The 27,615-nt window shown below is 42.8% G+C and overlaps 1 protein-coding gene and 1 pseudogene across 1 annotated transcript in view; one reads left to right on the plus strand and one right to left on the minus strand.

Moving 5' to 3' along the window:
- Nucleotides 1-8,562: 8,562 nt before the first annotated feature.
- Nucleotides 8,563-27,615, plus strand: part of UBE2E1 (ubiquitin conjugating enzyme E2 E1) — an 81,142-nt gene continuing 62,089 nt past the window's right edge. The window contains exons 1-3 of the mRNA XM_046001852.1: nt 8,563-8,729; nt 9,865-10,049; nt 14,096-14,146. Coding sequence (XP_045857808.1) covers nt 9,898-10,049; nt 14,096-14,146 — 203 coding nt within the window. The 5' untranslated portion in view covers nt 8,563-8,729; nt 9,865-9,897. The remainder of the gene's footprint in view (nt 8,730-9,864; nt 10,050-14,095; nt 14,147-27,615) is intronic.
- On the minus strand, nt 24,796-26,122 carry LOC123939862 (annotated as a pseudogene).

A 27,615-nucleotide genomic window follows, 5' to 3' on the forward strand; every position in this document is an offset into this window, starting at 1 on the left:
ATTTGGAGAGGAACATTACCGGGCAAAACCAGATGTTTTCTGACTTACTTGTTTGTTCATGCTCTATCAGAGGCTCTTGCCACTACAACAATCCATCAATAGGTGGTTACTCGGTTCTGTGAGCTTGTCCGTGGGCTGGAGCCGGAAGAGGGCAGGGGTCCTTCCCTCCCTTTGCTTACCATTTCTCAACTGACAGGAAACAATACAAAATCGTATATAAGTAAGGTTGAGCTGCATGCACTCTTCTAATTTATTAACTCTGGAATCGCTGAAGAAAGTCTGAGGTTGCTGCCTTGAACTTTGGAAAAATACATCAAGACCGGATAACATATTAAGTTCAACTGATGATAGCTACCACTTATTGGGTATGGCCATGCTAGGCACCTGGGCTAATAAGCATTTTACAGACATTTCTCATTTAACCTTCAAAAGATCTTATGAAGTGAGTTTTATTAGTTCAGTTTTACAGATGCAGCATGAAGACTGAGCAGTTTGAAGAACTTTCCTGAGGTCACTGCTAGTAAGAGGCTGTACAGGTATAGAAACTCGTCTGTTTGTTCTCTTAACTACCCTGAACTACATGCTCCTCCCTTAGATGGAGGAGTAGGGAAGAAGGAGGTGTGGGAAAACGGGGCTAGGATATTCTCCAACTTTCAGCTCCTCACAACCTGTGGGAACCCGATGCCGATGGGTGTAACCTCAGCCACAAAGCCAGAGTGGTCGTGCCCAAACATTTTCCTGCTTTTCCTCCTCCCCTAGACCTAAAAAGACTTCCCAAAGTGAGTAAATTAGGGAGGAAGAAGGGGATATAGGAATCTCTACTTCTTTTCTTACATCCACACTGGGCAAATATCTGTTACCATTGCACTGTGAGATTTAGGATTGCTTCAATTCAGCGAGTAGTTTAGGAAAGCAAGAGTTGTATGTGCGAGTGTGTGTGTGTGTGTGTGTGTGTGTGTGTGAGTAGTAAATCTGGGTCCAGTCTAACGTATACTGTGGAATGGGTATCAAAGACTCTGACAGCCCAGATCCACAGAAAGCAGTGCCGTGTAGATGAAATACAAGCGTGTTTGCCTCGGCAGAGGCAAGTTATGTCTGGCTCCTCTGGCCACTGTCTGCTGCTCCATGTTAGAGGGGTAGGCATGTAGATTCCACACATCTCTGTTTGGATTCTTCCAAGGGCTGCTGCTAACTAGTTGCCTGATCTCCGAAAACTCATCTTGCCTCTTTGGATCTCAGCCTCCTTGTCTGTCAACAGAACTGGGTCCATCTCATGGTCTCTGGAGCTCTTCCATTTTGGAATTTTTTAACTCTGATGTCAATGTCTGGATTCCTTGCCATGCTGGGGGGACTGGGGGTCACTGCACGCCTTGCCCTGGGGTCACTTATGCTTCCCCTGGGAACAGCACTACAGATTCCACAAGCCCCTTGTCGACCCCTGGGTGGAATGATGGAACACCACAGGAGACGGGAAAAGGGAAATAAATCACCACTATGAAAGACAAGGATGGTTTTCATTCCCTACCTCAATTTTGTATTGCTTGCCTACTAGGTGCCAAGCATTGTTCTGTATAGTTCTAAGCAGGCATGGTCTCTGCTGTCACAGGACTGAAATTCCCAGAGCTTCGGCACTAAACTGCAGTTAATTAAAATAAGCGCAGAGAATTAGGAATTAGGAACTGCTTCCCTACGCATATACTCTTCAGTGGCCTCCTCCTGGTTTCCTTGACTCCTTTCTCTCCTTTCTGCCTTTTCTATCAAACTAATCTTCTTAAAATACCCCTGAAGCTAAAATGCCTTTCACGTCTTTCCCTGGTACCTTTCATCCTATAATGAAATCCAGGCTTCTTAGCTCTCCATGAAGTCCCTCTCTGCAAACTCAGGGTACCCACTCTTCATCCTTCTGTCCATCCAGTCACTTTTCTGAGTCCTTCAACCAAATTAGCCTATTCGTGGGCTCCCCAGTCACTTCTTGGGTTTTTGTCCTCCATATATCTTTTTGTTCTTTTAATGACTTAGTGGTTTGATTTAAAACGTACTAAAGGAATGCACACTTCTTTTGAGAAGTGAAACAATATAGAGGTATGAAATGCGTTAGTAATCTCTTCTTCATCCCCCTGCATTTCATTCCTTCTGACAGAAACACATTTTTGTTCCTCCAAACTGAAAGGAAAACCATACATGTAGTAAGGAGAATATCCATACACCTTTTACCCAGATTCACCAATTTGTAACATTTTGACACATTGGTTTTGTTCCTTCCCTTCCTCTCTCTCTCTGCACCTACCCCCAATACACACTGTTAATTTTTTTCTTCGTAATTTACATGGTTTACAGACATCATGCCTCTTTACCCCTTAATATTCCAGCTTGTGTTCCCTAGAAACAAGAATATTCTCAGTATAGTTATCAACTTCAGGAAATTTAACATCCATACAACACTTTAATCTAAATTCCATATTCTAATTTTTTTTCTATTGACCCGATTCTGTCTTTTACAAATTTCCCCCCATCCTGTACAGGACCTGGTCCATGAACATATATTACATTTAGCTCTCATGCTTCTTTAGTTCCCTTCACTCTGAAATCCCGTTTTTCTTTGTCCTTCATGCCAGTGACAATTCTGAAGAATAAAGTCCGGTTTCATTATTTTAGTTTTTAATAATAAAGTATTTTCTACCTTATATGTATCTATATTTTAACAATGAAATAGTTTGAGTCTGTCTGGTGATTTTCCCCTATCTTTTTAAATGCTATGTCCAGGGCGCCTGGGTGGCTCAGTCAGTAAAACATCTGCCTTCAGTTCAGGTCAGGATCTCAGGGTCCTGGGATTGAGCCCCACATTAGGTTCCCTACTCACTGGGGAGTCTCCTTCTCCCTCTACCCTTCCCCCTGCTTGTGATCTCTCACTCGCTCTCAAATAAATGAATAAAATATTTTAAAAATATGTCATTTTCATCTCAGGGAATGCCTCTCCATCTTCCCAGGTCTTCCCAAGTCTTAGCTATAATCCTTCTCCCCTGGCCCTTGCTGGAGGCCAGCGAGTACCTCTTAGACTTCTTTACATCTGCTGAGACACCCAGTACTATGCTTAGCACACATGGGGCAATTAATAAATGTTTGCTGATTAATTGATTTGTGGCTGAGACATGAGTACTGTGCTGCAAAGACAGAACTCGTCACGTATGCTCAGCAAGTCAAGATTGGTATCTTTGCCGCTGATCGCTTCCGGGGTTTTGCAGTTATTGAGGTAAAGTTTGGATTCAAAACCGGATCCTTGACCATAGATTTGCCACACCATGGAACTACGGGGAAAGTGATGTTTAAAAAGTTTCACAATAGATAATTTAGAGGGTGAAATAGAAGTAATTTTCCCTACTATTTCATTCCTCCCAAATTAAAAAAAAGCAAACAACTGTGAAAGTGTTAAGTTTAAGAAAATGTTTCAGAGATTAATGAACCCAAACTGCCTGAATCACAATCCAGTATGTTTCAATATAGTCCTTATGTTATCAATATAAAGAAGGTTAAAGAAGCTAATTTGTTTAGAGAATAAGCTCTACAAAGGACATGCTAAATTATAAATTGAGAGAATGCTTTCCTACTAAACACTATCCATTTGTCAGCATCAAACAAACCTTTTTTCCCTCTCCTGAGAAAGCACCAGACTCTTATCAAGTCTTGGTAAGTTTTGAAAATCACATGGTTGTTCAATGCCTCCATGTGGTAGAAAAAAATAATTTAGCTTTGTCCTAGCTTCCTGTGATAGCAACATTCAGGACCACTAAAGTCTAACAATGCTTAGGTCCTTCAAAGGGATCAGTGTTTTTTTAAAAAAGGCCTACAGAAAAATGACCTGAATTGAAGATAAAAGCCCTAGATATCATTAGACTTCATGGAATTGACCCTTCTTTGCGAACCTTCCTTATCTTTCTGTGTAAGGAATGCATTTTTCAGGCAAAGGAGCATCATAAAATAAATCAAGCGCACTGAAATCTGCAGTGAGTCCGTATTTTCAGAAAGGCTTTATAGGAATTCTTTTTAAATTCCAAACATAAGATTTTTTTTTCTTTTGACAGAAAAAGGAAATCCTTTCTATCCAGCCATAAGGGAAGTTTAAAAACGCATATTAACAAGTATTAATTTGCTTGACGGTTCTTTAGATGTGAAATTGGCCAAAGAGAACAGTTGCTTTTATGAAACACCTGAAGTTCAGTGTTAGCAACAAGCCAAAAATAGGAATGCTCAAAAGTTAGACTGGGTCTCTTTCTTCTGAATCAACTGTATCATTTCACCTACTAGGGATCAGTCAACACCTTGATCTTCAAGTGTTTCTACTTAAAAGTACTTGATACTCTAAAGATGGCTTGAAGAAAAGGGTTGGATTATCCTGAGGATAAGGAATAGGTATTAGTAAAAACTGAAGCCCACTTTCTCAAAGCTCAGAGATATCACAGTGTTATATCATTTGGGCTTCTGTGACTGCAATCATCTTTTAAATGTAAATTGAGCATTCCTACCAAAGCATCCAGTGTATTTGTATGCATTTGCTTGCTTAAGCACAGCCTACCGCAGAGTTGGGGGAGTGGCAGAGAGATATTTTCCTGGCATACCTTTGATTTCTTTAAAAATGATATAGCATGAGAATGTATTACCTATTTAAAATATATCAAAAAATATAAAATAAATAAATAATAATGATTTTTCTCAGAATGGGGAGTAGGAACTTTAGAAGTGGTCATTGTTTAAAGTAAATGTCAAAGTAGTGATTCTTTTAACTTGCTTCCATTTTTTCCACTTTCCCATCTGTCTTGATTGTTAATATGTTATTTTTTTTTAAGATTTTATTTATTTATTTGACAGAGAGAGAGCAGGAGAGCACAAGCAGGGGGAGCGGCAGATAGGTAGAGGGAGAAGCAGGCTCCCTACTCAGCAGGGATATGGGGCTCCATCTCAGGACTCCGGGATCATGACCTGAGCTGAAGGCAGTCACTTAACCAGCTGAGCCCCCCAGATACCCAATTGTTAATATGTTCTTGAAAATATTACCCAATTTTTAAAAAAAGATTTTATTTTGGGGCGCCTGGGTGGCTCGGTGGGTTAAGGCCTCTGCCTTCCACTCGGGTCATGATCCCGGGGTCCTGGGGTCCAGCCCCGCATCAGGCTCTCTGCTCCGCGGAGAGTCTGCTTTCCCCCCCCCCCCCCCCCCCCGGTCCCCGCCTGCCTCTCTGCCTACTTGTGATCTCTGTCAAAGAAATAAATAAAATCTTTAAAAAAATTATTTTTATCTTTGAGTAATCTCTACACTCAATGTGGGGCTTGAACCTACAACCCTGAGATCAGGAGTCTTTTGCTCCACCGACTGAACCAGCCAGGTACCCCCAGAGCTCTTTTATATTTAATACCTTTTTAGAAGATTTTATTTATTTATTTATTTTGAGAGCGAATGAGAGTGAGAGAGCACAAGTAGTGGAAATGGCAGGGGGAGTGGCAGAGGGAGCAGCAGAGGGAGAGACAGGCAGGGAGAGGCAGAGGCAGGGAGAGGCAGAAGTAGGCTTCCTGCTGAGCAGAGAGCCCCAATGCCGGCTTGATTCCAGGACTCTGGGATCAGGACAAGAGCCAAGGGCAGATGCTTAACCGACTGAGTCACCCAGGTGCCCCTTAATACATATTTTTTAATGTAATTGAGGCTTTCCCCTCCTCTACCCCCCATATCATCTCTCGGGAGCATGACCTATAGCCACAATTTTGCCACCAACTTACTGCATGACCTTGAACAAGACATATCAGGCTTTCTTTGCCTTAATTTCTCCATCTATAACACTAGGAATTTGAACTTGAATATATCTTAGGCTCCTTCTAGTAAATAAAATTCTATGGTTCCTTGATGCTCTCATAGGAGGCTTTTTATATTTGTCATCAATTCTAAGTCATAAAGGCTCCATGTCATAACAGAAATCCTGAGAATTAGTATCAGGGTGGGATTATTAATAATTTACTTTGCATAACAGTTAACAAACCGTCTTTATCATATAGCCTCAGTTGACTCTTCTAACAGCTCTGCCCATCAGTGCAGCACAGGTAGTCTTGCCCTTTAGAGACAGGGAAATTGAGGCTCAGGGAGGTCAATTTAACTCCTTAGGCCTGTAGCTAATAAGTAAAACTGGAAGGTTGCAAATGAATTTTTAGTTTTTCGTGACTGAGACAACTGTATATTTAAAATAATCTGATGTAACCATTAGTCTTTTGAGAGCAGTGAATTCTTTTCTAAACATTTTGAGGTTTTTATTCCCCCTCAATAGGTCATTCTCAAACCATAAAGCACTAACCAAGGTTAGAGATAAGGGCCCGTACACAAAAGAGGGCTACTATCCTTCTAGACTCGTGGTTGGGAAAACACTTCTCTTATAGAGGAGGAGCCCTTCAATTACATGATTTATTTCCAGAGGGACAGATCCAACCCAAGCATCAACAATAAACACAAACTACCATGTTCAGGATTTTTTTTCTTTAAGTATTATTATATTTAGTATCCAAGTATGCGATATACGCAAACCAAAATTGAAGAAAAAAGTCACCCACTGTCCTAGTCATATCAACAAATCAAACCTTTTATTTTCCTGTGTTCTGTCAGCTCTCTTCTTTATACATACAGGATTTTTTACCGGTCATACTCATAGTGTGTACATGTATTTTAAAGTATCAGAAATTCAAATTTTTGTAAGAGAAAGTCTCAATTGTAATAACTTTATTTCCTTCATTCCAACTCAGTTTATTTCATACTTGCTTATTGTTTTCTTTTGAATTTACATCTTTTTCATCAGAAGCACAAAAATATATACTTTTTTTAAGATTTTATTTATTTATTTGACACAGAGAGAGCATAAGCAGGGACAAGAGCAGGCATAGGGAGAGGGACGAGCAGCAGGGAGCCAGCCCTGGGCTTGGTCCAAGGACACTGGCATCATGGCCTGAGCCAGAAGCAGACACTTAACCACCTGAGCCACCCAGGCGCCCTATAACCTGGTTTTAGAGAGATTTTTTTGGTGGTGGTTTTCAAATAACATACAGCAGAGAATGTCATTAAAAAAAAAAAAAAATATATATATATATATATATATATACATACATATATATACTCTATCAGGACTCCTGAAACCAAATGCTATGTGTGGAGATCTTTCAAAATTTCTGTGCATTTGAGTGACTGAGGGATAGCTCTGTCTGAAGGTAGGAGGCTGGAGGCTGATATGATGACCTATAAAGTTTTTTTCCACTTCTTGATTCTTGGCAATTCCTGGTAGATACAAGTTTCCTGGTAAGGATTAAGAAGCATGCACAATTACTTTCTCAGTCCTGATAAAGTTGGAGTTTCAATGTTGAGGGCTAGAAGGGTTTCAGGTGGGTGGTAAGAATGCTTGTTTTCCTGCCACTGTTGCCATGAAAAAGGATGGCAATTTGAACGAGATAATTTAGAGTGCCCATGGAAGTCTGTCTCACCGGCTCCTTAATGTACCAGACCCTGTATATGTGGCATTGCACATATATCTTCAGTTTCCTTCAACTGAAATAAGTGAGAAACTAAATCGTAATTTGATGCATTGATCTTTTTTTTTGATGGCTTAATCTTAACCTTGGTAAAAGCGCTACACAAAGAACAATTCATAAGAATTACTGAGTGATTATTCCAAAAATATTATTTGAATAGCATTTATATTATTGTTGAAGCAGGTTCCAGAGTTCCAAAACTTTTGATCTAATTTCCAAAATCCAACTTTCTATTTAAAGTAAACTGACACCCAAAATTCTAAATCCAGTCTAATTCAGTAGCAAAAGGTTCTTTTCCCAGTGATTTCTCACATTTGTAAGGCTGATACACGTTGGTTTTACCTGTCACGGATCCTTTGTATCACTTCTATAACACACCACCACTTTTTATGAAAAGTGACTAAAAGAATCTAAAATTGTAAAATTGCACGTGCCTGAGCAGAAAACTCCTGCTTTGAGATTTTTCTCGCAGGCGTCCCTAAACCGACCTCTGCTCTTAGCAGGTAAATTGCCAGAGGGTGAAGCCAGTGTCAGCTCAAAGGGAAACCCTGTTGTGGGATTTCTTTTTTCCCCTTAAACCGATCACTTTTTAGGGGGAGTTTCCACCGCATTCTCTGGTCCAAAGTCCTTCCCACCAAATTACTACCTTCCCCACCAATTTGTCCCCCCCCTTTCCAAAAGCCCTTATTGGAAAGAACTTCCTCTCGTGACTGCCCTATTCCATACAGTTCCTATCGCTCCCAGCGCCCCCCATCTCGGAACAGCTTGCCCTCTCCAGCCCAGGATCCAGGTCCCCAAACCACTTGAGAGAAAATTCCCACCCCTCGCCCCTTCTCTGGCGTCCCGCGGCGGCGCTGGAGTGGGGGAGTGGGTAGGGAGGGGGGAGGGTTTCCCGGGGTCCCCTGTGTCATCCTCGCGCCCCCCCCCGGAGGTGTGCAGGGGGAGGGGAGCGCGGGTGGGTGGGACCGGGGCGGGTGGGGGAGGGGTGAGGGCGAAGAGGAGGAGGAGGAGGAGTGTGTGTGCGAGCGTGTGTGGCTGGGGGAAGCCATTGCCTGTTTAATAGTTGCTGTTGCTGCACTTCCGCTTCTCTCCCAGCGAGAGAGAGACACGAGTGGCCAGGCCCAGCCGCAGCCGCAGCAGCAGCCGCCGCGGCGGCACGGAGGAGCCAGACACAAAGAGAGGTACGGGGATCCCCCCCGCCGCCCGCCGCCCCCCGGCCGCGTCGCCGGGCCTCGGGGACACCCCTTGCCGCCTCCCCCGACCCGCGCCTCCCGGACCGCCGGGCACGGGGCTGAGGGGGGGCGGAGAGGGGCCGAGGAGCCTCAGGGGTCCGGGGCCCGCCCGCGGGGGATGGGTAGAGACCCCGGGCCGCGTGGGGTGCGGGGGCCGCCCGCGTCGGGGATGGGGGGGCATTGTGGCTCGAACTGTCAGCGCTGCCCCGGGAGCCCCCCACTGGCCGCTGAGGGGGTCGGGAGCGGGGGAGGGGGAGGCGGAGGAGCCCCGTTTCCCCCCGGGGTGGGGGCCCGCGGGGATTTACCCCTCCGGGGCGGAAGGGCTCATTGTTATTCCTCCGCTGTGGAGGCCGAGCCCCCCCTTCACCCTCGCCCCACCCCCACTAGGGGTGGCTGTCGGGCGTGTGCTCGGGACCCCCGCCCCAGCCGCGCAGCCCTGACCGGGCGGCCAAGCCACAGGCCTGCGGGGAGAGGCGTCGGGGCGCGGCGCTGGGGGGGCCTCGGGCCTCGTCGCCCCTGCCGTCCCCCCCCGCCGGCCTCTCCCTTCCCCCACCCGAGCACCCGCTCCCCGCCTCCGTCCCCCCGTTTCGGCTTCCTCTCTTACTCCTCTCCGCCCCTTCTCTCTTTCCGACCTCGCCAAACTCCACTCCTGGCCCCCGCTGTCTCGCCCTGATCAGTGGCCCCCCGTGACCCCCCAGAAAGCCCACTGAAACAGCCCCGAGGCCAGCACACCGCCGGGACCTTGTCTCCTTGCCCGGCCGAGGCGCTCGGCGCCCCCACCCTGCCCTCAGCCTGCTTGGCTTCTCTCCTCCCTGCCCCGAGGGGAGCCCCGGGGGGCGCGGGAGGGGCTGCTCGCTGAGCTAGTTCTGGTTTTCCCACCGCGTCCCCCACTTGGGGCCAAAAATAAACAAGCCGCGTCGGATTTGCTAAAGCCTTAATGGGCCTGAAGACTTGGAAAAGCGAGTGGAGGGCGGTGGGCGGCCGGGTGCACCCCTGGCCAAAGCCCTTCTGACAGCACCCGAGTTCCTTATTTACACTGACTGCATGGTCTGTGTGTTTCTGTTTTGTTTCTCTCCCCCTGCAGGGGCTGTTTGCGGGGTGGGGTGGGGGGTTCGCTATGTCGGATGACGATTCGAGGGCCAGCACGAGCTCCTCCTCATCTTCGTCCTCCAACCAGCAAACCGAGAAAGAAGCAAACACCCCCAAGAAGAAGGAGAGTAAAGTCAGCATGAGCAAAAACTCCAAACTCCTCTCTACCAGCGCCAAGAGGTACCGTACTCCACCTTCAACCTCCTAGGCTTCCTATTTTCCGAACTGCCTCTTGCTGCTTCGTTTGGCCTGCCTCCCAATGAGGGGTAGCTTGAATGCTCTCATGGTTTGCGTGCTGTTAAAAATGAAAAAAGGGCCTTGGAAGCTTTAATTATTTTACTCTATTGCTTCTGGTTTTTTCCTTTTAATAGTTGCCCAAGTGCAGCTGTTGTGGCTTGCCTCTCTCATTTCTTGCTAAAGTTTGTAAGAATCCTCATTACTTTTCTTAGTGACCCCCAAATCTGGTTTCAAATTACTTGTCCTATTAATCACTAGCTTGTGACCCTTCTCAAGGCTGTCATCTCACTTAATTACTAATACCTGCCCAGACAACTCTATCAGAATGAATTCTGTTATCGTCTTGCTTCCTCTTCACCTGTTGCACTGTGATCTTTTCTGAGTGGAGCTTTCTCCACAAACTGCATAAGGAATAACTCTTGTTAGTGCGGTGAAAAATTTAATAGGTGAAAACAGGTGTTTTTTAAAAGAGATTCTTCTGATTTGGAGACTTGAGGCAAATGAATTGATAAATGATGTAAAATGGGTATTGTAGGTTGTTTGGGGGATTCTCTTTTTCTCTTCAAAAACTTCAATTTTGTCAAATTAAACGGAGACTCATTTTTTTCATGATGCATCCTCTCATATGCTGTAAAAAATTTTCTTTTCCCAAGCTGAATTCAAGCAGTGGCTCTTTTTTCTTTACTTTTTTCTCTTAGTGTCTGAAAGAACCTACTTTGTTACCTCAAGCATCCTTCAGTAATATTCTCTCATCTCCATGACCCTTAAAATAATCTATAGCAGATTCCGGGGAAATCCCCTGCCCTTTCATAAATCCTGCTGCTCTCAGGTGGACAGTCATTAAACTTTAAGGTGGCAAACCAGGAAGACAGTAAGGAATACAAATGGTGGGTTAAATAGGGGTATCTTTTTTAAAGGAACATAAAATAAAACGGAATGTGAGTCTTTAGTTTCCACTCAGTAGTGAGCCCTGAACTCAGAGTCAAAGTTTGTTCTGTTATTTTTCCAGAAATTTGAAAAGTTGGTAAAGTGCTTTGGTGACCTAACCATGGGGGGAATGAAGGAGAGATGTTAGCTTGTTTTAAAGAATTTAGAGGTTTAGAGTTAAATGGCAAGATACCTTAGCAAGATTCTACTTATTTTTGGAGAGGTGGTTTGATGGCACCTCGGCTTCCCAGGAATCCAAACTGGCCCTCATTGATTAGTCCAGAACCTGGCATCTCCCCTGCTCACATTGGATAGGGCTTTCCTTAATCTCCCCAACTCCCTACCCCTCACTACCCTGACCTGCAGTACCTGTGCCCCCTGATCCATGCTGGAACAGCTTTGGGACTGACCTGAGTAAAGCAGGATATTTGCTTTAGATTATTAGTATTTTTTGTGCACCAGGATATCACTGGCGCACATGAATATATTTGGGGGTAAAAGCACAGGTGTCGAATATAAAATAGTCTTCCTTTGTGTCAGCAAATTACTGAGGGGGATTTTTCATTACACACAATTTGTCCATTTATGCTAAGTAAGTTTAAAAACTTACTTGAAAATTCCTGGGAAAGAGATTAGTAGGTGTACAAAAAATGAAAGGTGGGAAGCTACAAGGGGTAATTTTACATAGAAAGTTAACATCAGTTTTCGCTCTCAGAATATCTTGTGGAAAGAGTGGCTGTTAAGTGTTAAAGCAGAGCTAAGGTTAATAGTGAAGGCAAAAAATGGAGAGGGGCAGCGTATCCTGGAAAGAATAAGGAGGAGATTAATGTTAGTGGGACCCTATTAAATCTGCTCTGAAATACGTTGACTTGGAAGCTGAGTGTTGCTGTAGACTTGGAAAGGGCCCATATACCGGGAGGCAGAATAAAAAAGCCTGAATTGGTAGACATAAAGTTACTTAACTGCATATTAGAAAGTGGTTTCGTTTGTAGTCCATGGGTAGATGAAAAGCTCCCATTGAGAGTGGTCTGGACAAGAATTATTCTGTGAAACGTATGTAAGAATTACTCGTACAAATCTTTTGTCAGTATTACGGAAATCGTGCAAATGTTAGTTGTAGAGATGAAGTAGTTAAAACTGGTAGTATACTTTTTAGGTATTAAAGAAGTAACCACCTTTTCAGTACATACAGTAGAGGTTGAATTGGCAAGAAGTGAAGTCAATATGTATTTTTATGCAAGTTGTGCTCAGGTGGAGGATATTTTTGCTTATGTACATAGGTCTTAAGGTATAGTCATTCTAACATGCACATAAAGAATCAGGAAACCAGGATTCCAAACTTTTAGTCCAACATACAGTAATGAGTCAAACAGCCAGGGTGTTTGGAACTGAAATGCTTATTGGTAGCAAAAGAATTGTGCAAGACACAGATAAGTACATGTCCGTAAAGGCTGTGATCAAACCGCCTTCTAAAGCTCAACAGATTTGTAGGGGGCAGGAAGTGTCCTCCAATAGGAAGGTCTAAAGAACTTCCCTAATAACCACCCTTAATTTCTCTTTACTTACACATGGAGAAAACAATGCCTTCTAAAACCTACTGCGCATTGCATCTACCCAGCCTATCTTCCCACCCTCCGAGAACCTTTGGAAAGAGAAAAGCAACCATTGTGATTCTGATTGCCTTTAGACTGTGTGTGTGTTTAGTTTTTTACTACCGTGCTACCTCCGTGAGATTTTTTTTAAGTTGTACCGTAGCCCTTTGGGGTTTTATGTGATAGGAGCAAGAAAGGTTATAAAAATAGAAGGCACCATTTAGTAGATGTCACAAGCTTAAAGGTCTCAAACTTTGCCTTGTTAATTGATGCTCTAAGCGCCTAGGTAAGCAGAAGACAAAGGCCAGTGCTTGGTGTGAACTGCTTGGTGGCGTCGGCCTAGGAGTGGGGGATGGGGCTCTTTGTGAAGTCGTGGGTTGGTGCGAAGATAGAAAATGGGCTGGGGGCCGCGCGGGGGGGTGGGTATTGTCCCGGGTTCTGTGTCCATGCTGAGATGGAGAAGGAAGGGAGCAGATCTAAGAGAATTTGGAGGATATCCAGGAAAAAGCAGGTCCGGAAAGTGGGGGGTGGGGGTGGGGGGGGTGGCTAGAGTGCGAGCGCTGTGCGGGACGCAGGCCGGGTGCACCTGTGCGGGCCCGCTGCTAGTGTCCGGTCTCGTTGGAGGGGCGGGCGGGAGTGTTGGCGCCCAGGGGCCCGCGCGCGGCGTGAGGGCTGGAGGTCCCAGGGCGCGGTGGAGGCGAGTTGGGGAGTCGCTGTGCGTCCTGGCGCGGGCTCTCGCCACCCCTGGTCCGTAACTTCACCCGCGGGTCTGGCGTGCGCCTCCCGAGTTGTCGGGCGCGCGCGGGCTGGGGGCCGAGAGCCGCGCAGCCGAGAGGGGGCTCGGCCTTGCGGCCTGCGCTGCGCCGGCACCCCGCGATGCGGGGCAGGTCAGTCAGGACCCGAGGGGCCTCGCGGGGAGCGGCCATGTTGGCTTCGTCACTGAGGACGCGGGACGGCCTGGGGAGGGCGCCCTGCCGAGGCGGCGGGGAGGGCATCCGAGGTGCCCGGAGTGGGGGGGTGACCCGGGTGGAGATTGGGGGCGCACCCTTCCCACCCACGCGGCGGCTTGGGTTTCTCGGTTCAGGGAAGACGTGCAGCGCAGAAGTGAGTGTGTCCCGGCACATTCTAATGCAACTTAGGAAACGAGTCCGCAAGTGAAGCTTTACAATGATTTCCTAAATGGAAAACCCCGAGAAATACAACTGCCTCAGTGTGGGAGGCAAGACTGGAACCGAAACATTTTAGATAACAGCAGGAGACCCCGGACCGCCAGCTCACTGCCGGTGGGAAAAGTATTTTTTTCCTAAACGATGGGCTTGAAGCTTTTGATGTGTAGTTTCCTTCTCCCTCAGTAGAACCCAGTTATCATGGCAGGCAGTTACGGTTATCTGCCAGACCTATGCGTTACCGGTGAGAGGCTACCAACGCCTTCATGTTTCTTGTGTTTCTCTCTCACTTCCCTGACTCCAGGATTCAGAAGGAACTGGCAGACATCACTTTAGACCCTCCACCTAACTGCAGGTGAGCTTCCTTTCACAATTTTTAAAAATTCTTCTAATCTTTGTCTTGGGGGCTTTTTGTTATTAAAAACTTCTGCTTTTATTTCATGAATTATTTTGGTGCTAACATCAAGTAACAGCTGAAATTGATTAACCTGGGAGTAATGTTTTGATGAGCCTCTGACAGTTTCAGTGTTAAATTCATTACTTCTCTTCAGCATTATCTGGCGTGGACCCTTTCACATACATAAAAAAGAACTGTGAAATGAATTAAAGGTATACACTTGGCCTAATCGTGGACCTTGGATATGTCATTAGGAATTATGTAAAACCTTTTTAGATACTCAGGTACATTTTGGTTTAGAAAATTGCTTTGCCATTTTAATCTGTTACTCAAGCTCTCTGTTAATCTAATAGATCATAGAGTTAAACCAACAGATTCTCAAGCTTATTTCATTGTATATATAAATTCTGTGTTGGACTTTGGCAGATCAATTCAGGACATAATTTGTGGCTTTGATAAAAAGGTTTCTTAAATTTTATAGATTTAAGCTCTTCCATGGGGTATTTTTAAATTTTTTCTCAAAATTGCTTTGCATTGTATACATTTGTGTGTTTCAGTTTGAAAGCAGTTTGATTCCAGCTTTGTGGAACATTTGCCAATCACTTTATTTTATTTAGAATAATTGTTTTGCCACTGTTGAGGTAAAAGACTTGGATTTTATTAAGTCAACAGTGAAGTGAGGAAGGAATTAATGTGTTGTACTAGGCCATTTATATAAGGAGAGATGAATTCAAATCTGTTACTCCCCTAATTTAAAAATTAGGTGTAACATTTAACCTAATTCTCAGTTCTCAGGGTTAGTATTGAAATGGGATGCCACATATCAGAAGTGTTCTCAACTTACAAGAAGTCAGTAGAAGAAAATATTCAGTGGCTCTGCGCAGAATTTAAAACAAGCATGTGGAAATACTCAAGTTGAAAAACTAAATGAAATATTTTGTTTATTAACACTGAACTTTCTAAAGTATGGTTAATGGGTTAAATGGAAACTTTAATATTGCCATTTGGGTTACATATGTTCTTACTGTTGGTCAGGTGTGGGATTTTCTTTGGTAAAATTTTGTCCTGTTTTGTAAGGAAAGTTGTTTTGAATTTGAAATGCTCTTAAATTATGGTTTGTAACTGAACCACTTAATTTCTTAAGGATTTCTCTCATGGCTTTTAAGAATCTTTTTATACTAACGAGAAAGTGGAGAAATAGGCCAGGGTTAGGGCTGTGACATTTTACTTCTTTATTTTAGTGGAATCATTGTTCAGATAGAAGCCTATAGCTTCCCTTAGCTGTGTTGAATCCTTGGGCATTCTCCATGGTAGATGCATGCTGTGTAGTTATTGCTCCTATTTGGTATCATGTCTTTTCCAATGTGCCTCTTGTGAGTTCAGACTTCAGCTGATGAAATTAATAAAGTTTTTAAAGCATCTTTCAAAACTAAGAACATTGATCAAAACCTAATGGTTTTCTTGCAGATATGTGCGATCAGCTTTAAAATTGTAAACACTTTGAAGTTTTCATGGGATTAATTTTTAAAAATGGGAAAAGTACACTTAGTTTCACAGCATTTGAGTTGAATTCATGTGTGAGAGATTTGTGCTGCTGAACATGTAGAACTTTTATTCATGGGAAACCCTCTTAATTACCCCTTCAAGATAAAACCTATAAATGTTAGGGGTGCTCTGGTGAAGCACCAAACTGGATGGGTATTGGATGGTTGGTGTGGGGAGACAAACTGCGACATACTTAAGCATTTTGAAAAAAAAAAAAAAGATTCTTGAATTTGGGAGAAGACGCTAGGTAGCTTTAATTTGCAAAGAATATATTATGGTGAGTTTTAAGAATAAAGACTGCTTTATTTTCTGAAAACATTTTTTCAGTATGGCTTCTTAGGTCATATGAATTACAGTTTCTACTTTGTGTTGGCTTACTAGCGTTACTGACTAAATGTCATATAGTAGTCCCAATATTTAGCTACCTTAAATTTGGTTTTGTGTTTTTGTGTTGGTACCTTTTGGGATTCGTTATTAAACATTTTAATGTACATTATTTGAGATGGAAGAGGATAATTTGGGGATACTTTTGAAGTTAAAAATGTATGAATTAAATGACATATTGAATGCATTCATGTTTATTTTTAGTAAATCTTTCTGATGTTACTCAGCATGAGAGCTCCATTACTTGGTCCTTCTGAAATTGTAATTTCATCAACTATGAATTCTGTTTTGAATGAGTTAAACAATTGACTTTAAATTAACCTATCTTATGTATTAATCCTTTGTAGGACTGCCTTTTTTCAATCAGTATTCAGCCTGTAGTTTTAAATTTAAACGTGTTACTTTATTAAAATACAGCAGTTGGCACAAAGTAACCTCTCAATACACAGTTGATTATTGCAAATCAGTGGAAGAATTGCTTCTCTTGAAGGTGCATTGCTTGCATTCCAGTAATTTTCGCACTTTACTTGGCAAACTTCAAAGTTACTGAACTTAAACTTGTGTGAAATGCAGTTGCTAAATATGTTATAACGTGTGAGCAATCACTTAAAGTTAAATCCTGTGTTGAATATTGTGTTGAGTAGATTTTTTTTTTTTAAGAGCTGAGTGCAGGGGCGCCTGGGTGGCTAAGTGGGTTAAGTCCCTGCCTTCAGCTCAGGTCATGATCTCAGGGTCCTGGGATCCAAAATCCCGCATTGGGTGGGGGGGGAATCTCTGCCCAGCAGGGAGCCTGCTTCCCCCTCCCTCTCTGCCTGCCTCTCTGCCTACTTGTGATCCCCCTCTCTGTCAAAAAAAAAGAACAGAGTACAGATTATAGTCAGTGACCAGTCAGTTTTTTTAAGTGAATATTTAAAAATTTTTCTATATTACCACATAAATCAAATTCTTTGGTATCTAACTATTTGGTCCTGTGTATGTATGCAGATGAAGTAATAGTCTCCCCACTCATGTACTATGCATTTGGTTAGTTTTTTCTTGCATTTTGGCTGTTGGGGGGAAAAAATAACTGTCTTAACTACTGTAATGATTTTCTCAAGCATGCTCTATCCTGGATTATAAATTTATGCCTTTCATTTAACTTTTTAAAAGTTTTTATTTAAATAAAATGATGCCTTTTAGGTAGCTGATGAACTCTGGGCCACTAGAGTCAGTTTTGTACCTGTTATTTATAGTCTAGGGCTCAAGCTTTGCTAAATTGTCTAGTTATAGCTATATAACCAATCTGTAGACATGTGTCTATAGATAGTATGTCTGTATGTAATAAATGATATTTTCCCAAGTCCTTTAAATTCAGAATTTACGTAAGGAAATACTAGTATTTCGAGTAAACTATTTATATAGCAACTTGAAACCTAAAAATTCAAATTTTTTTAGACCTACTCTTTTAGGAGAAAATGTCTTTGAGAAGTCATTAAATGTTTCAAGCAAGGTGGAGAATAATAAAAAATAAATTCTTGTTTTATATGACTTTACTATATTTGATAATTATTTTTGTGTTTCTTAAATATGTAAACCCCACTAAGTAAATGTATTTTATTTTTCTGGGAGAACAGTAGAATCAGATATAGTTGGTTTTAAAGTTTTACAGATAAATCATTCTTTTTTTTCTTTAAGATTTATTTATTTGGAGAGAGCAAGTGTATGCACAAGCATGAGTTGGAGGGGGGTGCAACGAGGGAGAGAGTCTCAAGCAGACTCCTTTCTGAGTGCAGACCTGGACATGGGGTCATCCTACCAACCCGAGATCATGACCTGAGCCAGAATAATACCAAGAGTTGGATGCTCAATCATCTGAGTCACCCAGGTGCCCCAGCTAAATCTTTTTAATTATCTTTTTAAAGATAATTTAAAGGCTAAAGTGAAGAGCATTTTAAAAATGTAATGGATTTGTTGAAGAAATTAAAGTTTTTTTTAACCTTTTTCTCATTTGCTAAAAGGGCCAGCAATCTGACTTGCCTATCTTATAGTATTGTAAAAATTCAAATGAGATTAGAGTTTTCTGTATGTGTTAGCTGTTGGTATTATTAGAGTTGCTCATTTAGCTCCTTTTAATTGCTCATTTTAAAAAATTAACATTATCTTTTATTGCTTGTATTTTATTTTTTTAAAGATTTTATTTATTTATTTGACACAGGGGGAGAGATCACAAGGAGGCAGAGAGGCAGGCAGAGAGGTGGGGGGGGGGGTGGCGATGCAGGCTCCCTGCTGAGCAGAGAGCCCGATGCCAGGCTCTATCCCCGGACCCTGAGATCATGACCTGAGCCGAAGGCAGAGCCTCAACCCACTGAGCCACCCAGGCACCCCTATTGCTTGTATTTTAAATAGTCTTAAGCCATTGTACAATAATTGGAGTGAATGTTTTTGAAAATTTGAGATGTAGAAGTGGAGCTGTAAAAAGTGAAAAACCCCCTCATGATCTCTTCTGATCCTGCTCCTTTGCAGAGATGCTCCTAATTTGGAGCTAATTGCACTTTGTGTATATCCTTCCAGATAGTTTCTGTGAATGTACATTGTTGTATTTTTCTGGTTTTATAAAATCTGGAATTGGTGGTAATAATAGTGAGATGTTAATTTAGAAATCCCAGCCTGCTAAACTTGAAAGGAAAAGAGGCCTTTTCCTTGGAGTAGTAAAGGCCTATACATTTTGTCCAAATTTAGCTTGCTTTAAATGGTTGTTTGGGTATAAGAAATGGGTTCAACAGAAGTCCTTTACAAAATCCTGTATCTCACCCGAAAAAAACCCTTTTTGTTTTTCATTCATCTGATGTTACTAAATGCATTAAAGATAAAAATGTGACTTCAACATCTGAACAGTGTTCAGTTTCATAATAATTCTCAGTGCAGTGTGTTTGCCTTTATGTGCACAGAGACAGTGTTGAAAAACAGTGAGAACCAGGAGACTGGAGTGTCAACGCAATCAAAGCCAAATGAGGGTCAAATCCTGGAAATTAGATCATCATCTAGCGCCTGAGTGGGTAGGAAGGAAGGAAATCTATCCAGAAGTGAATTGCTTACTAAATAAGTAGGAACTCTTGTGACTGTTTTGTTTACTAAAAGACCATGTGTCTGGATTATAAAACTATACTACTATTGTTCCTCAGAAAGCTAAACAGAATTACCATATGACCCAGCAGTTACACTCCTAGGTATATACCGGAAAGGATTGAAAACAGGGAGTTGAACAGATTCTTGTCAGTGTTCATAATAGCCCCAAAGAGGAAACAACCCCAGTATCCATCAACAAATGATTGAATAAACAAAATGTGGTATTTACAATGGAATATTATTTAGCCATGAAAGGGAATGAAGTTCTGATATATGCTACAATGTGACTGAATCTTCAAAAATGTTAACCTAAGTAAAATAAGCCAGATACGGAAGGACAAATACAGATAAATCATACTTTTTTTTTTTTTTAAGATTTATTTATTTGAGAGAGAGCAAGTGTATGCACAAGCATGAGTTGGGGGGGGGTGCTGATTCTAGTTGCATGAAATACCTAGAATAGGTAAATCCATAGAGGCAGAGTATTAGAGGTTTTCAGGGCTAGGGAGAGGGCAGAATGGGGGAGTTATTTCTTTTTTTTTTTTTAAAGATTTTTATTTATTTATTTGACAGAGAGAGATCACAGGTAGATAGAGAGGCAGGCAGAGAGAGAGAGGGAAGCAGGCTCCCTGCTGAGCAGAGAGCCAGATGCGGGGCTCGATCCCAGGACCCTGGGATCATGACCTGAGCTGAAGGCAGCGGCTTAACCCACTGAGCCACCCAGGCGCCCCTGGGGGAGTTATTTCTTAATGAGTACAGTTTCTGTTTGGGGTGATTAAAATTTTGGAAATTTTGAATGTCATCAAAATTCACACTTAAAAATGGTAAAAATGGCAAATTTTACCTATTTTACCACAAAAAGGAAAACCCCTATACCATTGTTGTTGTTGCTTTTTAAAGATTTTTTTTTTTTTTTTTAAATCTCAGAGAGAGAGCTCTTGAGCACACAAGAGGTGCCAGAGGGGTAGGGAGAAGCGGGCTCCCAGATGAGCTGGGAGCCCATTCGGGACTAGATCCCAGGACCTGGATACCTGGACCTGAACTAAAGACAGATGCTTAACTTACTGAGCCACCCAGGCACCCCACATTGTTTAAATGTTAACAGTATTTTGAGGAAAGATGCTTATAGCTTACAAGGCCGCATTTCACAATCTTTGTGGATTACTGCATAGGATACTTAACATTGTATTCTTGTCACAAACCTTGAGTGCTGTTAAATATGAAAACTGGTGACCTTGAAGGAGTTCATTGTCTAGTAAGGGTGGTAAGAAATGCATGTACGGATCTTGAATAGTACTTGGAAACATGAGTATTATTTGGAAAGTAATGAGTGCACATTACATGTTATGAAGGTTCAGAGCAGTGAGAAATTGCTTGACCTGGGTGTGAAGAATAGTGTCTGGAGCACTTAGATATGTGGGAAAACTTCCTGGAGGAGATGAAAAGTGGAGTGGGAAGAGCAAGAGACATCTCTGTAGTAGAGGAAAGGCCGAGAGGGCACTATTAGGTAAGAGTGAATAAACCTATGGCAGGAGTGGGAGGATAACCAGTAAGAGATAAAGGTTGTGTTCTTCAGTGTCAGGCTGAGGCTTTGAATTTCATTATATAGTTACTGGAGAATCATTGAAACCCTTTTGGGTGGGATGTCTAATCCAGTTAGAACTGAGTTATCTGGATAGAGACAAAGCAAGGGTTGAATGGAGTTTGGTGGGAAGCAGGAGACTTGTGGAGAGCTGCATTAGTCCAGGCGAGAGGCCAGGTGGGCTTGGGGGCAGGTGACAGCCATCAAAGCGGAGAGGAGAGAATGGAAAGCAGAAGTCTACAGAACTTGGCCACTGATTTAGAGATGTAGGGCTTGAAAGGACTCTGGTTCTTTGGGTATTGGGGAAGATGGTGGTGCCATTAAAAGAAGTCAGTAAGGCAGGAAGAGGAACTAGTTTGAAGGAGCAGAGGGATTATAGATAAATCCTCTTTCCAAGGTTTAATTTGTATGGTTTGTTGACCATATAGAGCTCTTAACGTATTGTTGTCACGTAGTAGGCTCTCAGTAATATTTGTTGTTCCTTTCTTTTTTTTTTTTCTTTTTGAGGGAGACAGCGAGGAACCACACGTGTTTTGGAGGGGTGGTGCAGAGGGAAAGGAGAAGCAGATAACCTGCTGAGCAGGGAGCCAGAGTGGCTTGATCCCAGGATCCTGAGCTGAGCTGAGCTGAAATCAGACGCTTAACCAACTGAGCCACCCAGTGCCTCAATATTTGCAGTTTGATTTTACATTTAAGTTTATTGTTAATCAGTCATTGAACTCTGATATCTACCTAATCTAATTTTAGATTAGACAAATGGATTATAAACGCCTTAAAAGGCAGGGACCATGACTTTTCTCCTTGATTTTGATCCTACGTGTTTTTCGCCCCAACTTTTTTATTTGTAGAATTTCAAAGCTACAGAAAAGTTGAAATGAGGTGCATCCTTCACTCTATCAGCTATTAAAACTTCACCATATACAATATATATCTTCAAGGAATTGCTGTATGCCCATGGCTTTTTTCTTTTTTTTTCTTTAAACTCTGTTTATTTATTATTTGATAGAGAGAGTGAGCTGTGGGCGCCAGCGTGCAAGCCAGCACAGGCAAGAGGAGCTGGAGAGGGAGAGGGAGAAGGAGGCTCCCAGCTGAGACCAATGTGGAGCTTTTTCCCAAGACCCTGGGATAATGACCTGAGCCCAAGGCAGATGCTTAACTGACTGAGCCACTCTCTCTTATCTCTGTATATTTATTTTGTGGGACCATTTGACAGTGTGCTGCAGGCATCATGGCACATCTGTGTGTTTAGGGTACATGCATTGAATCTGAGGTGGGCTGGCAGGGATGCTGAGGCTGGACCTGGCTTTGCGGGGGAGGTACACATTAGATTTAAAAGTTTGGGTGGTGGTTGAAGTACTCCTAATCGCCAAGGGGAAGAGGTGAATTGAGAATTGTGCTCTGAGGGGTGTCTACACAAGGATAGGGAGATAACGACCTGGACAGAAGCAAAGTAGGAGGAGAGCTACAGGCCTTAAGGGGAGGTCAAGGAAATTTTTTCGTTGGCCTTTAAAGTGTAGAATTAAGAGTGCTCTGTGGGCTGAGAGGAAGAAGCAAGAAGGAAAGAAAGTGAAAATGCGAGGGAGGGAGTTACTATAATGTTTTTAAAACAAAATTTTAGAGAAGGTGATAGAATATGGAACTGAGGTCATAAGTGGAGAGTGTATATTTAGAAAAGCTGGAAGCCTGAACTTTATGATGGAGTGACAGTTTCTAAAGGATTGGAAGCATTTTTTGTCCTTGAGTAATACTCGTGTTACTTATATAGAACAAAAAGAAGCAGCATATTTCCCCAGTGCTATTTGGTTTTTTCTTTCTGGATAGATTTTAAGTTCCTTGAGAGCAGGGATGTCTTTGCCATCCCTACCTTGTCCAAGAAAGAGAAGATAAACAACATACTTGTTAAATTAAAACACAGACACAAAAACCTAATTTGAGTCTGATGGCTTAATGGAATGTCTTCATTACCCTCTTTGGAAAATAATGGAAAGAGTTGGGGAAATTGCTGTCACATTTTACAGCTGTCTGTTGCTGGCAGTGTTTCTGACTTGGCATCCAAGCAGTTTTGGCAATTTTCACCTTCTCGGAATCACAGAGGAGCTCTGGACTGCAGTGTGTTACAAAAGACGGGATCAGTGCTTTGGGCTAGATTGAGAAGATGTATAAAGAAAATACCAGTACCTTTGGTTACCATGTTTTGACTTGATAAGATTACTGTTTGCCGACAAGTAAGCGTGGGTTTAGGGTGCTAAGTAAATTGGACTTCCTAGCGATGTTCCCCCAAATCCTAAAGCTGTTCCAGATAGTCAGTTATGTTATAGCTGCTGGCACCCGCCTGAGACATCTGACACATTCCAGTCATCAGTGGAGTGAAACAGGGTTTCATAATAAGCCCATTCTTATTCAGCCTCTCTTATGCAGCCATGCCGTAAAGTGAAACAAAAGACCTAGTAACTGGTGTCAGAATATGCCTCTAATCCTCAGATTAGGAATCCTCAGAATAGGAAACTTCCTACTCTGTAGGCTAAGAAGCTCATCAGAGCTCTTTGCTGGAACATTGTAATCCAGGAATTGCTGTATGCTCATGGCTTTTTTTCTTGAAACCTCTACCCAAGTGATTATGGATTACTTTGTAGAGTCTGCTGCACTGCATAGGCGATAAACCTGTGGAAGGCCAAGGTAGTGTTTCAGCCCAGTCAGCAAAGTCCTAGGAAGCCAACGGTTTTCCTATGTGGAATGTAATTGAAAGTTGTCACTGGGTTTTGTTACCTGGGGCAGCATACTGTTCACTAATATGTCAATTAACAAAGTAGTTAAAAACTGAATTCTGTCTGCTTCTAAAGAACCTGAATATGACAAAGGGCAAGGCCAGGCCAAAATAAAGGGACTGTATTATCAAGCTCTTAAATAGCATTTAACATTGCGTTCGCCACGGATGTCACATCTGACTTGATTCTAGTACTGAGTTGTGTCAGTATTAAATTTTGAATATAAATAATTAATGGAGAGTCTCAGTAGGGTCTGCTAGCGTTGAAATGATTATCATTATGTGAAATACCAGGACATTGGTTGTTTGTATCTATTTAAATAGAGGAAAATTGATGTGGGATGGATCCTAATTAATTCTTTAAAAAGAGGCATAGAAGCACATTTTCAAATAGCAATAGATAGAGCAGCTTGGAAGGATTTTACTTAGAAAAAAGTTTTAGGGGCACCTGGGTGGCTCAGTTGGTTAGGCATCTGACTTCTGCTCTGGTCATGATCTCAGAGTCCTAGGATTGAGCCCCTTGACGGGCTCAGTGCTCAGCAGGCAGTCTGTTTCTCCTTCTTCCTCCCCCACTCCCCCCATGTACAGACACATGCGTGCACCTGTGCTCACTCGCTTGCTCTAATAATTAAAATATTTTAAAAAGAAAAAAGGTTTTAGACTACAGTTCAGAAAGGTTGTACAGGAGTGACAAAAGCATAAGTAAATTAGATTATATTCATTTAAAATATGAGAGTCCTCTGTGTGCTACTCAGGTGACTAGAACAGATCCGGCTTCTGGCTTGTGGAACTTGAATTTTATTTTACTTTTTTTTTTTTTAAAGATTTTATTTATTTGACAGATAGATCACAAGTAGGCAGAGAGCCAGGCAGAAAGAGGGGGAAGCAGGCTCCCCACTGAGTCAAGAGCCTGATTTGGGGCTCCATCCCAGGACCCTGAGATCATGACCTGAGCTGAAGGCAGAGGCTTCAGTCCACTTCAGTTAGAGGCTTTAATCCACTGAGCCACACAGGCGCCCCTGTTTACTTATGTTTAAATCACTTTTTTTTTTAAACATACAAGAAATACTTGAGACACAAAGCCCAAGAAAGTGCTCAGTCCCTGAGTTGGCAGTTTAGGGAGAGTTGATGACAATGAGCCTTTCCAGTCTCCCAGGGAAAGACAGGGTTGAGAGGTCACAGTATCACAAGGCCCCTCATGAACTCAGCACCGGGGCCACTCACGGCCTAGTTCTCTACCAAGTTTGGAAAGTACTGATTTTCCTTGACCTGGTTCTCGTCCTGCTCCCACACTCAGCCTCCAGTTTTCAGAAGTCATCCAGTTCCCAGAATGTCTGCTTCCTTTAGCTCCCTAGCATTTTCACTCAGGGGAGAAGAAGGCCGCTTACCCTGTCATGGTGTCAGGATGGTGGGGGGAGAGCTCCCTAGTACCTTGCCATTTACTTAGCGTCCATCTATTGTGCTTAGAACCTGAAGATCGGGGGAGTCTCAGGTTCCCTTAAGGGCTTGTTCAAGCCCTGGCTATTCATGGGGGTTTCTGAGGGCTGTCCTTCTTGGAGAAGGCCTGCTTAGAGAGGAGGGAAAACTAGGTACCCAGAGGCGTGTCCAGTGCAGAAGAGGAAGTTGCCTCTGCCTCTAAGGGCAGAACAGGCTCTGGGGAAGATTTGATTTGGGGCATTCGGTCTCAAATACTTCATTCAGGTGTTTAACCAGTGGGCTTGGGACACTCTCTGCTGCTGGTTTTCATAGGTGTCCATGCAATACCAAGGGTAGAAGAGTGGGGGTCTGAGTTTCGGATGTGATTAGGACCTTCCAGCTGCTCCCCTGCTGGTAGGTTTGGCTGTGGAGTGCTCTCCACTGGGATGGGAGTGTGCAGAATGACTGTGTTAGGTAAATGGAGTTCCATCACTTGGGCCAGAAGCTCTTGCGCTAGAGGTTGTGCTGGAGTGACTGGGGTGCTTTTGACTGAACCCATCTCAACCAGGAGGAATCAGGTGGGGCAAGGGCACAGCCCAGGGAAGGGAGAAGGTGCCTGGCTCCAGTTCCTCTTTTGGGTGCACAGCAGCTCGAGCTTCAACTCCCTACGTTGAGTTTCAAACCTCCCTGAAACTTGAATTCTAGTAGGCAGTACAGACAGTAACCAGGTGGAAGGTTAGGTATCTACAAGTTGTGTCAGCTAGTAAGAGAGAAATTAACAGTGCATTGATGGAGAGTGATTGGGATAGGGAAATTACTTGGAGAAGGCTTAAAAAGACATTTAGGCAAAGACCTGACAGATGAGAAGTAAGGAGAAAAACCTTGTGCAAGTACAAGAAGAACATCCCAGACTGAGGGAAGCACAGACCTGGAGGCCATGAGGTGGGAGTACCATGTGAGGCGGGATCATGTAAACCAAGGTAGAGTTTGGATTTCATTCTAAGAACAGTGGAAAGCCATTCAAGGTTTTGAAGCAAGGAGGTGACATTATTTCAATAGTGATTAAAAAGTCTTTTCCTGCCTTCCTTGCTGTGTGGCAGATAGCTGGGAGGAAGGCACGAGGGGAAGAACAGAGATCAGAAAGGAGGGTATTGCTCTATTCCAAGCAACTGGTGATGGCAGTTAGGATTAAGATGGTGGCAGTGGAGATGGGGTTAGAACACCTGTATCTGTTGATGGATTGGATGTGGGAGGTGAGAAAAAGGACCAAGAATGGCTCCAAGTTTCTGTGGTTTTAACAATTAGGTAGACAATGGCCATGTTTTACTGATAGGAACAAGACTGTGTTTGTTTTTGGATGAAGGCAGCATAGAAAAGGAGTCCTTTGTGGATATGTTTGGCTTTATTTTTAAATTTATTTTTATTATTTATTTATTTATTTAAAAGATTTTATTTATTTGACAGAGATCACAAGTAGGCAGAGAAGCAGGCAGAGAGAGAGGAGGAAGCAGGCTGCCTGCTAAGTAGAGAGCCTGATGCAGGGCTCGATCCCAGGACCCCGGGATCATGACCTGAGCCGAAGGCAGAGGCTTTAACAGCACAAGCTGGGAGGGCAGCAGGCAGAAGGAGAGGAAGAAGCCATCTCCCAGCTGAGGAAGGAGCCCCACACGGGGCTTAATCCCAGGATCCTGGGATCATGACCTGAATCAGAGGCAGACAATTAACCCACTGAGCCACCCAGGCACCCCATGTTAGGCTTTAAATGGAGGCATCCAAAATGAAGGTGGCAGATAGAAAGTAGAAGTTAGATATAGGTGAATGGAGCTCAGAGGAGTATTTTAGACTCAAGTTAATATTCATAAGCTTGAGATACATACACATTTGGGAGACGTCAAATATATAGAGGCCCTTGTCTGAGGAATCCCTCAAGCTCATCAAGAGAAGAAAGGTAGAATGAGAAGAGGGTCCAGGATGCAGACTTGAACCTCTAGTTTAGAGATTATATAGTCTGAAGGAGAAGCAAAGGGGACTGAGAGAAGGAAAATCAGAGAGTAATGTCAGAAAGCAGCAAGTGGAAAGTGTTTTGAGGTAGAGTGGTCATGAGTGCTGAAATAACACTTTGAGGTCGGGAAAGATGAGCAAATAATCACTGGATTTTACAGATCTAATGTAGAAGAGGTGATGCAAAAGAGGGGATGATTTCAAGAAGGAAAAGATATTTGTGTTACTCTACTGAATTAGATTTCATGTGTTTATCTGGGGGAGGTGATTTAGTAGTCTCAGATTTTTACACTCTAGGGCAGAACTTCTTAAAACATTGTATAATTATTTTTCTTGGGGGTGTGTGTCTTTTTTAGTGGATTCTCGGATTCTCCCCACCCCCACTAGAAAAAAATTGACTTCTGCTTTACAAGATTCAAGTGCTTTGTGATTTTTATGGTTAACATTGTAGTATGGATATCATATGTAAGTTCCAGGTTCACATTTCACATCTTGATGAATCCCTTTACCAAGGCATATTTTATAAATACTGGAGAGTGGATAAATTGGAAAATCGGTAAATTGCTGCTGACATCCTTAAATTTTTTTACATGCTTTGATTTGCATTGATCTTTTTTACTTTTCACACTT

Source organism: Meles meles, chromosome 4, assembly GCF_922984935.1.
Source record: "Meles meles chromosome 4, mMelMel3.1 paternal haplotype, whole genome shotgun sequence".
NCBI lineage: Eukaryota > Metazoa > Chordata > Mammalia > Carnivora > Mustelidae > Meles > Meles meles.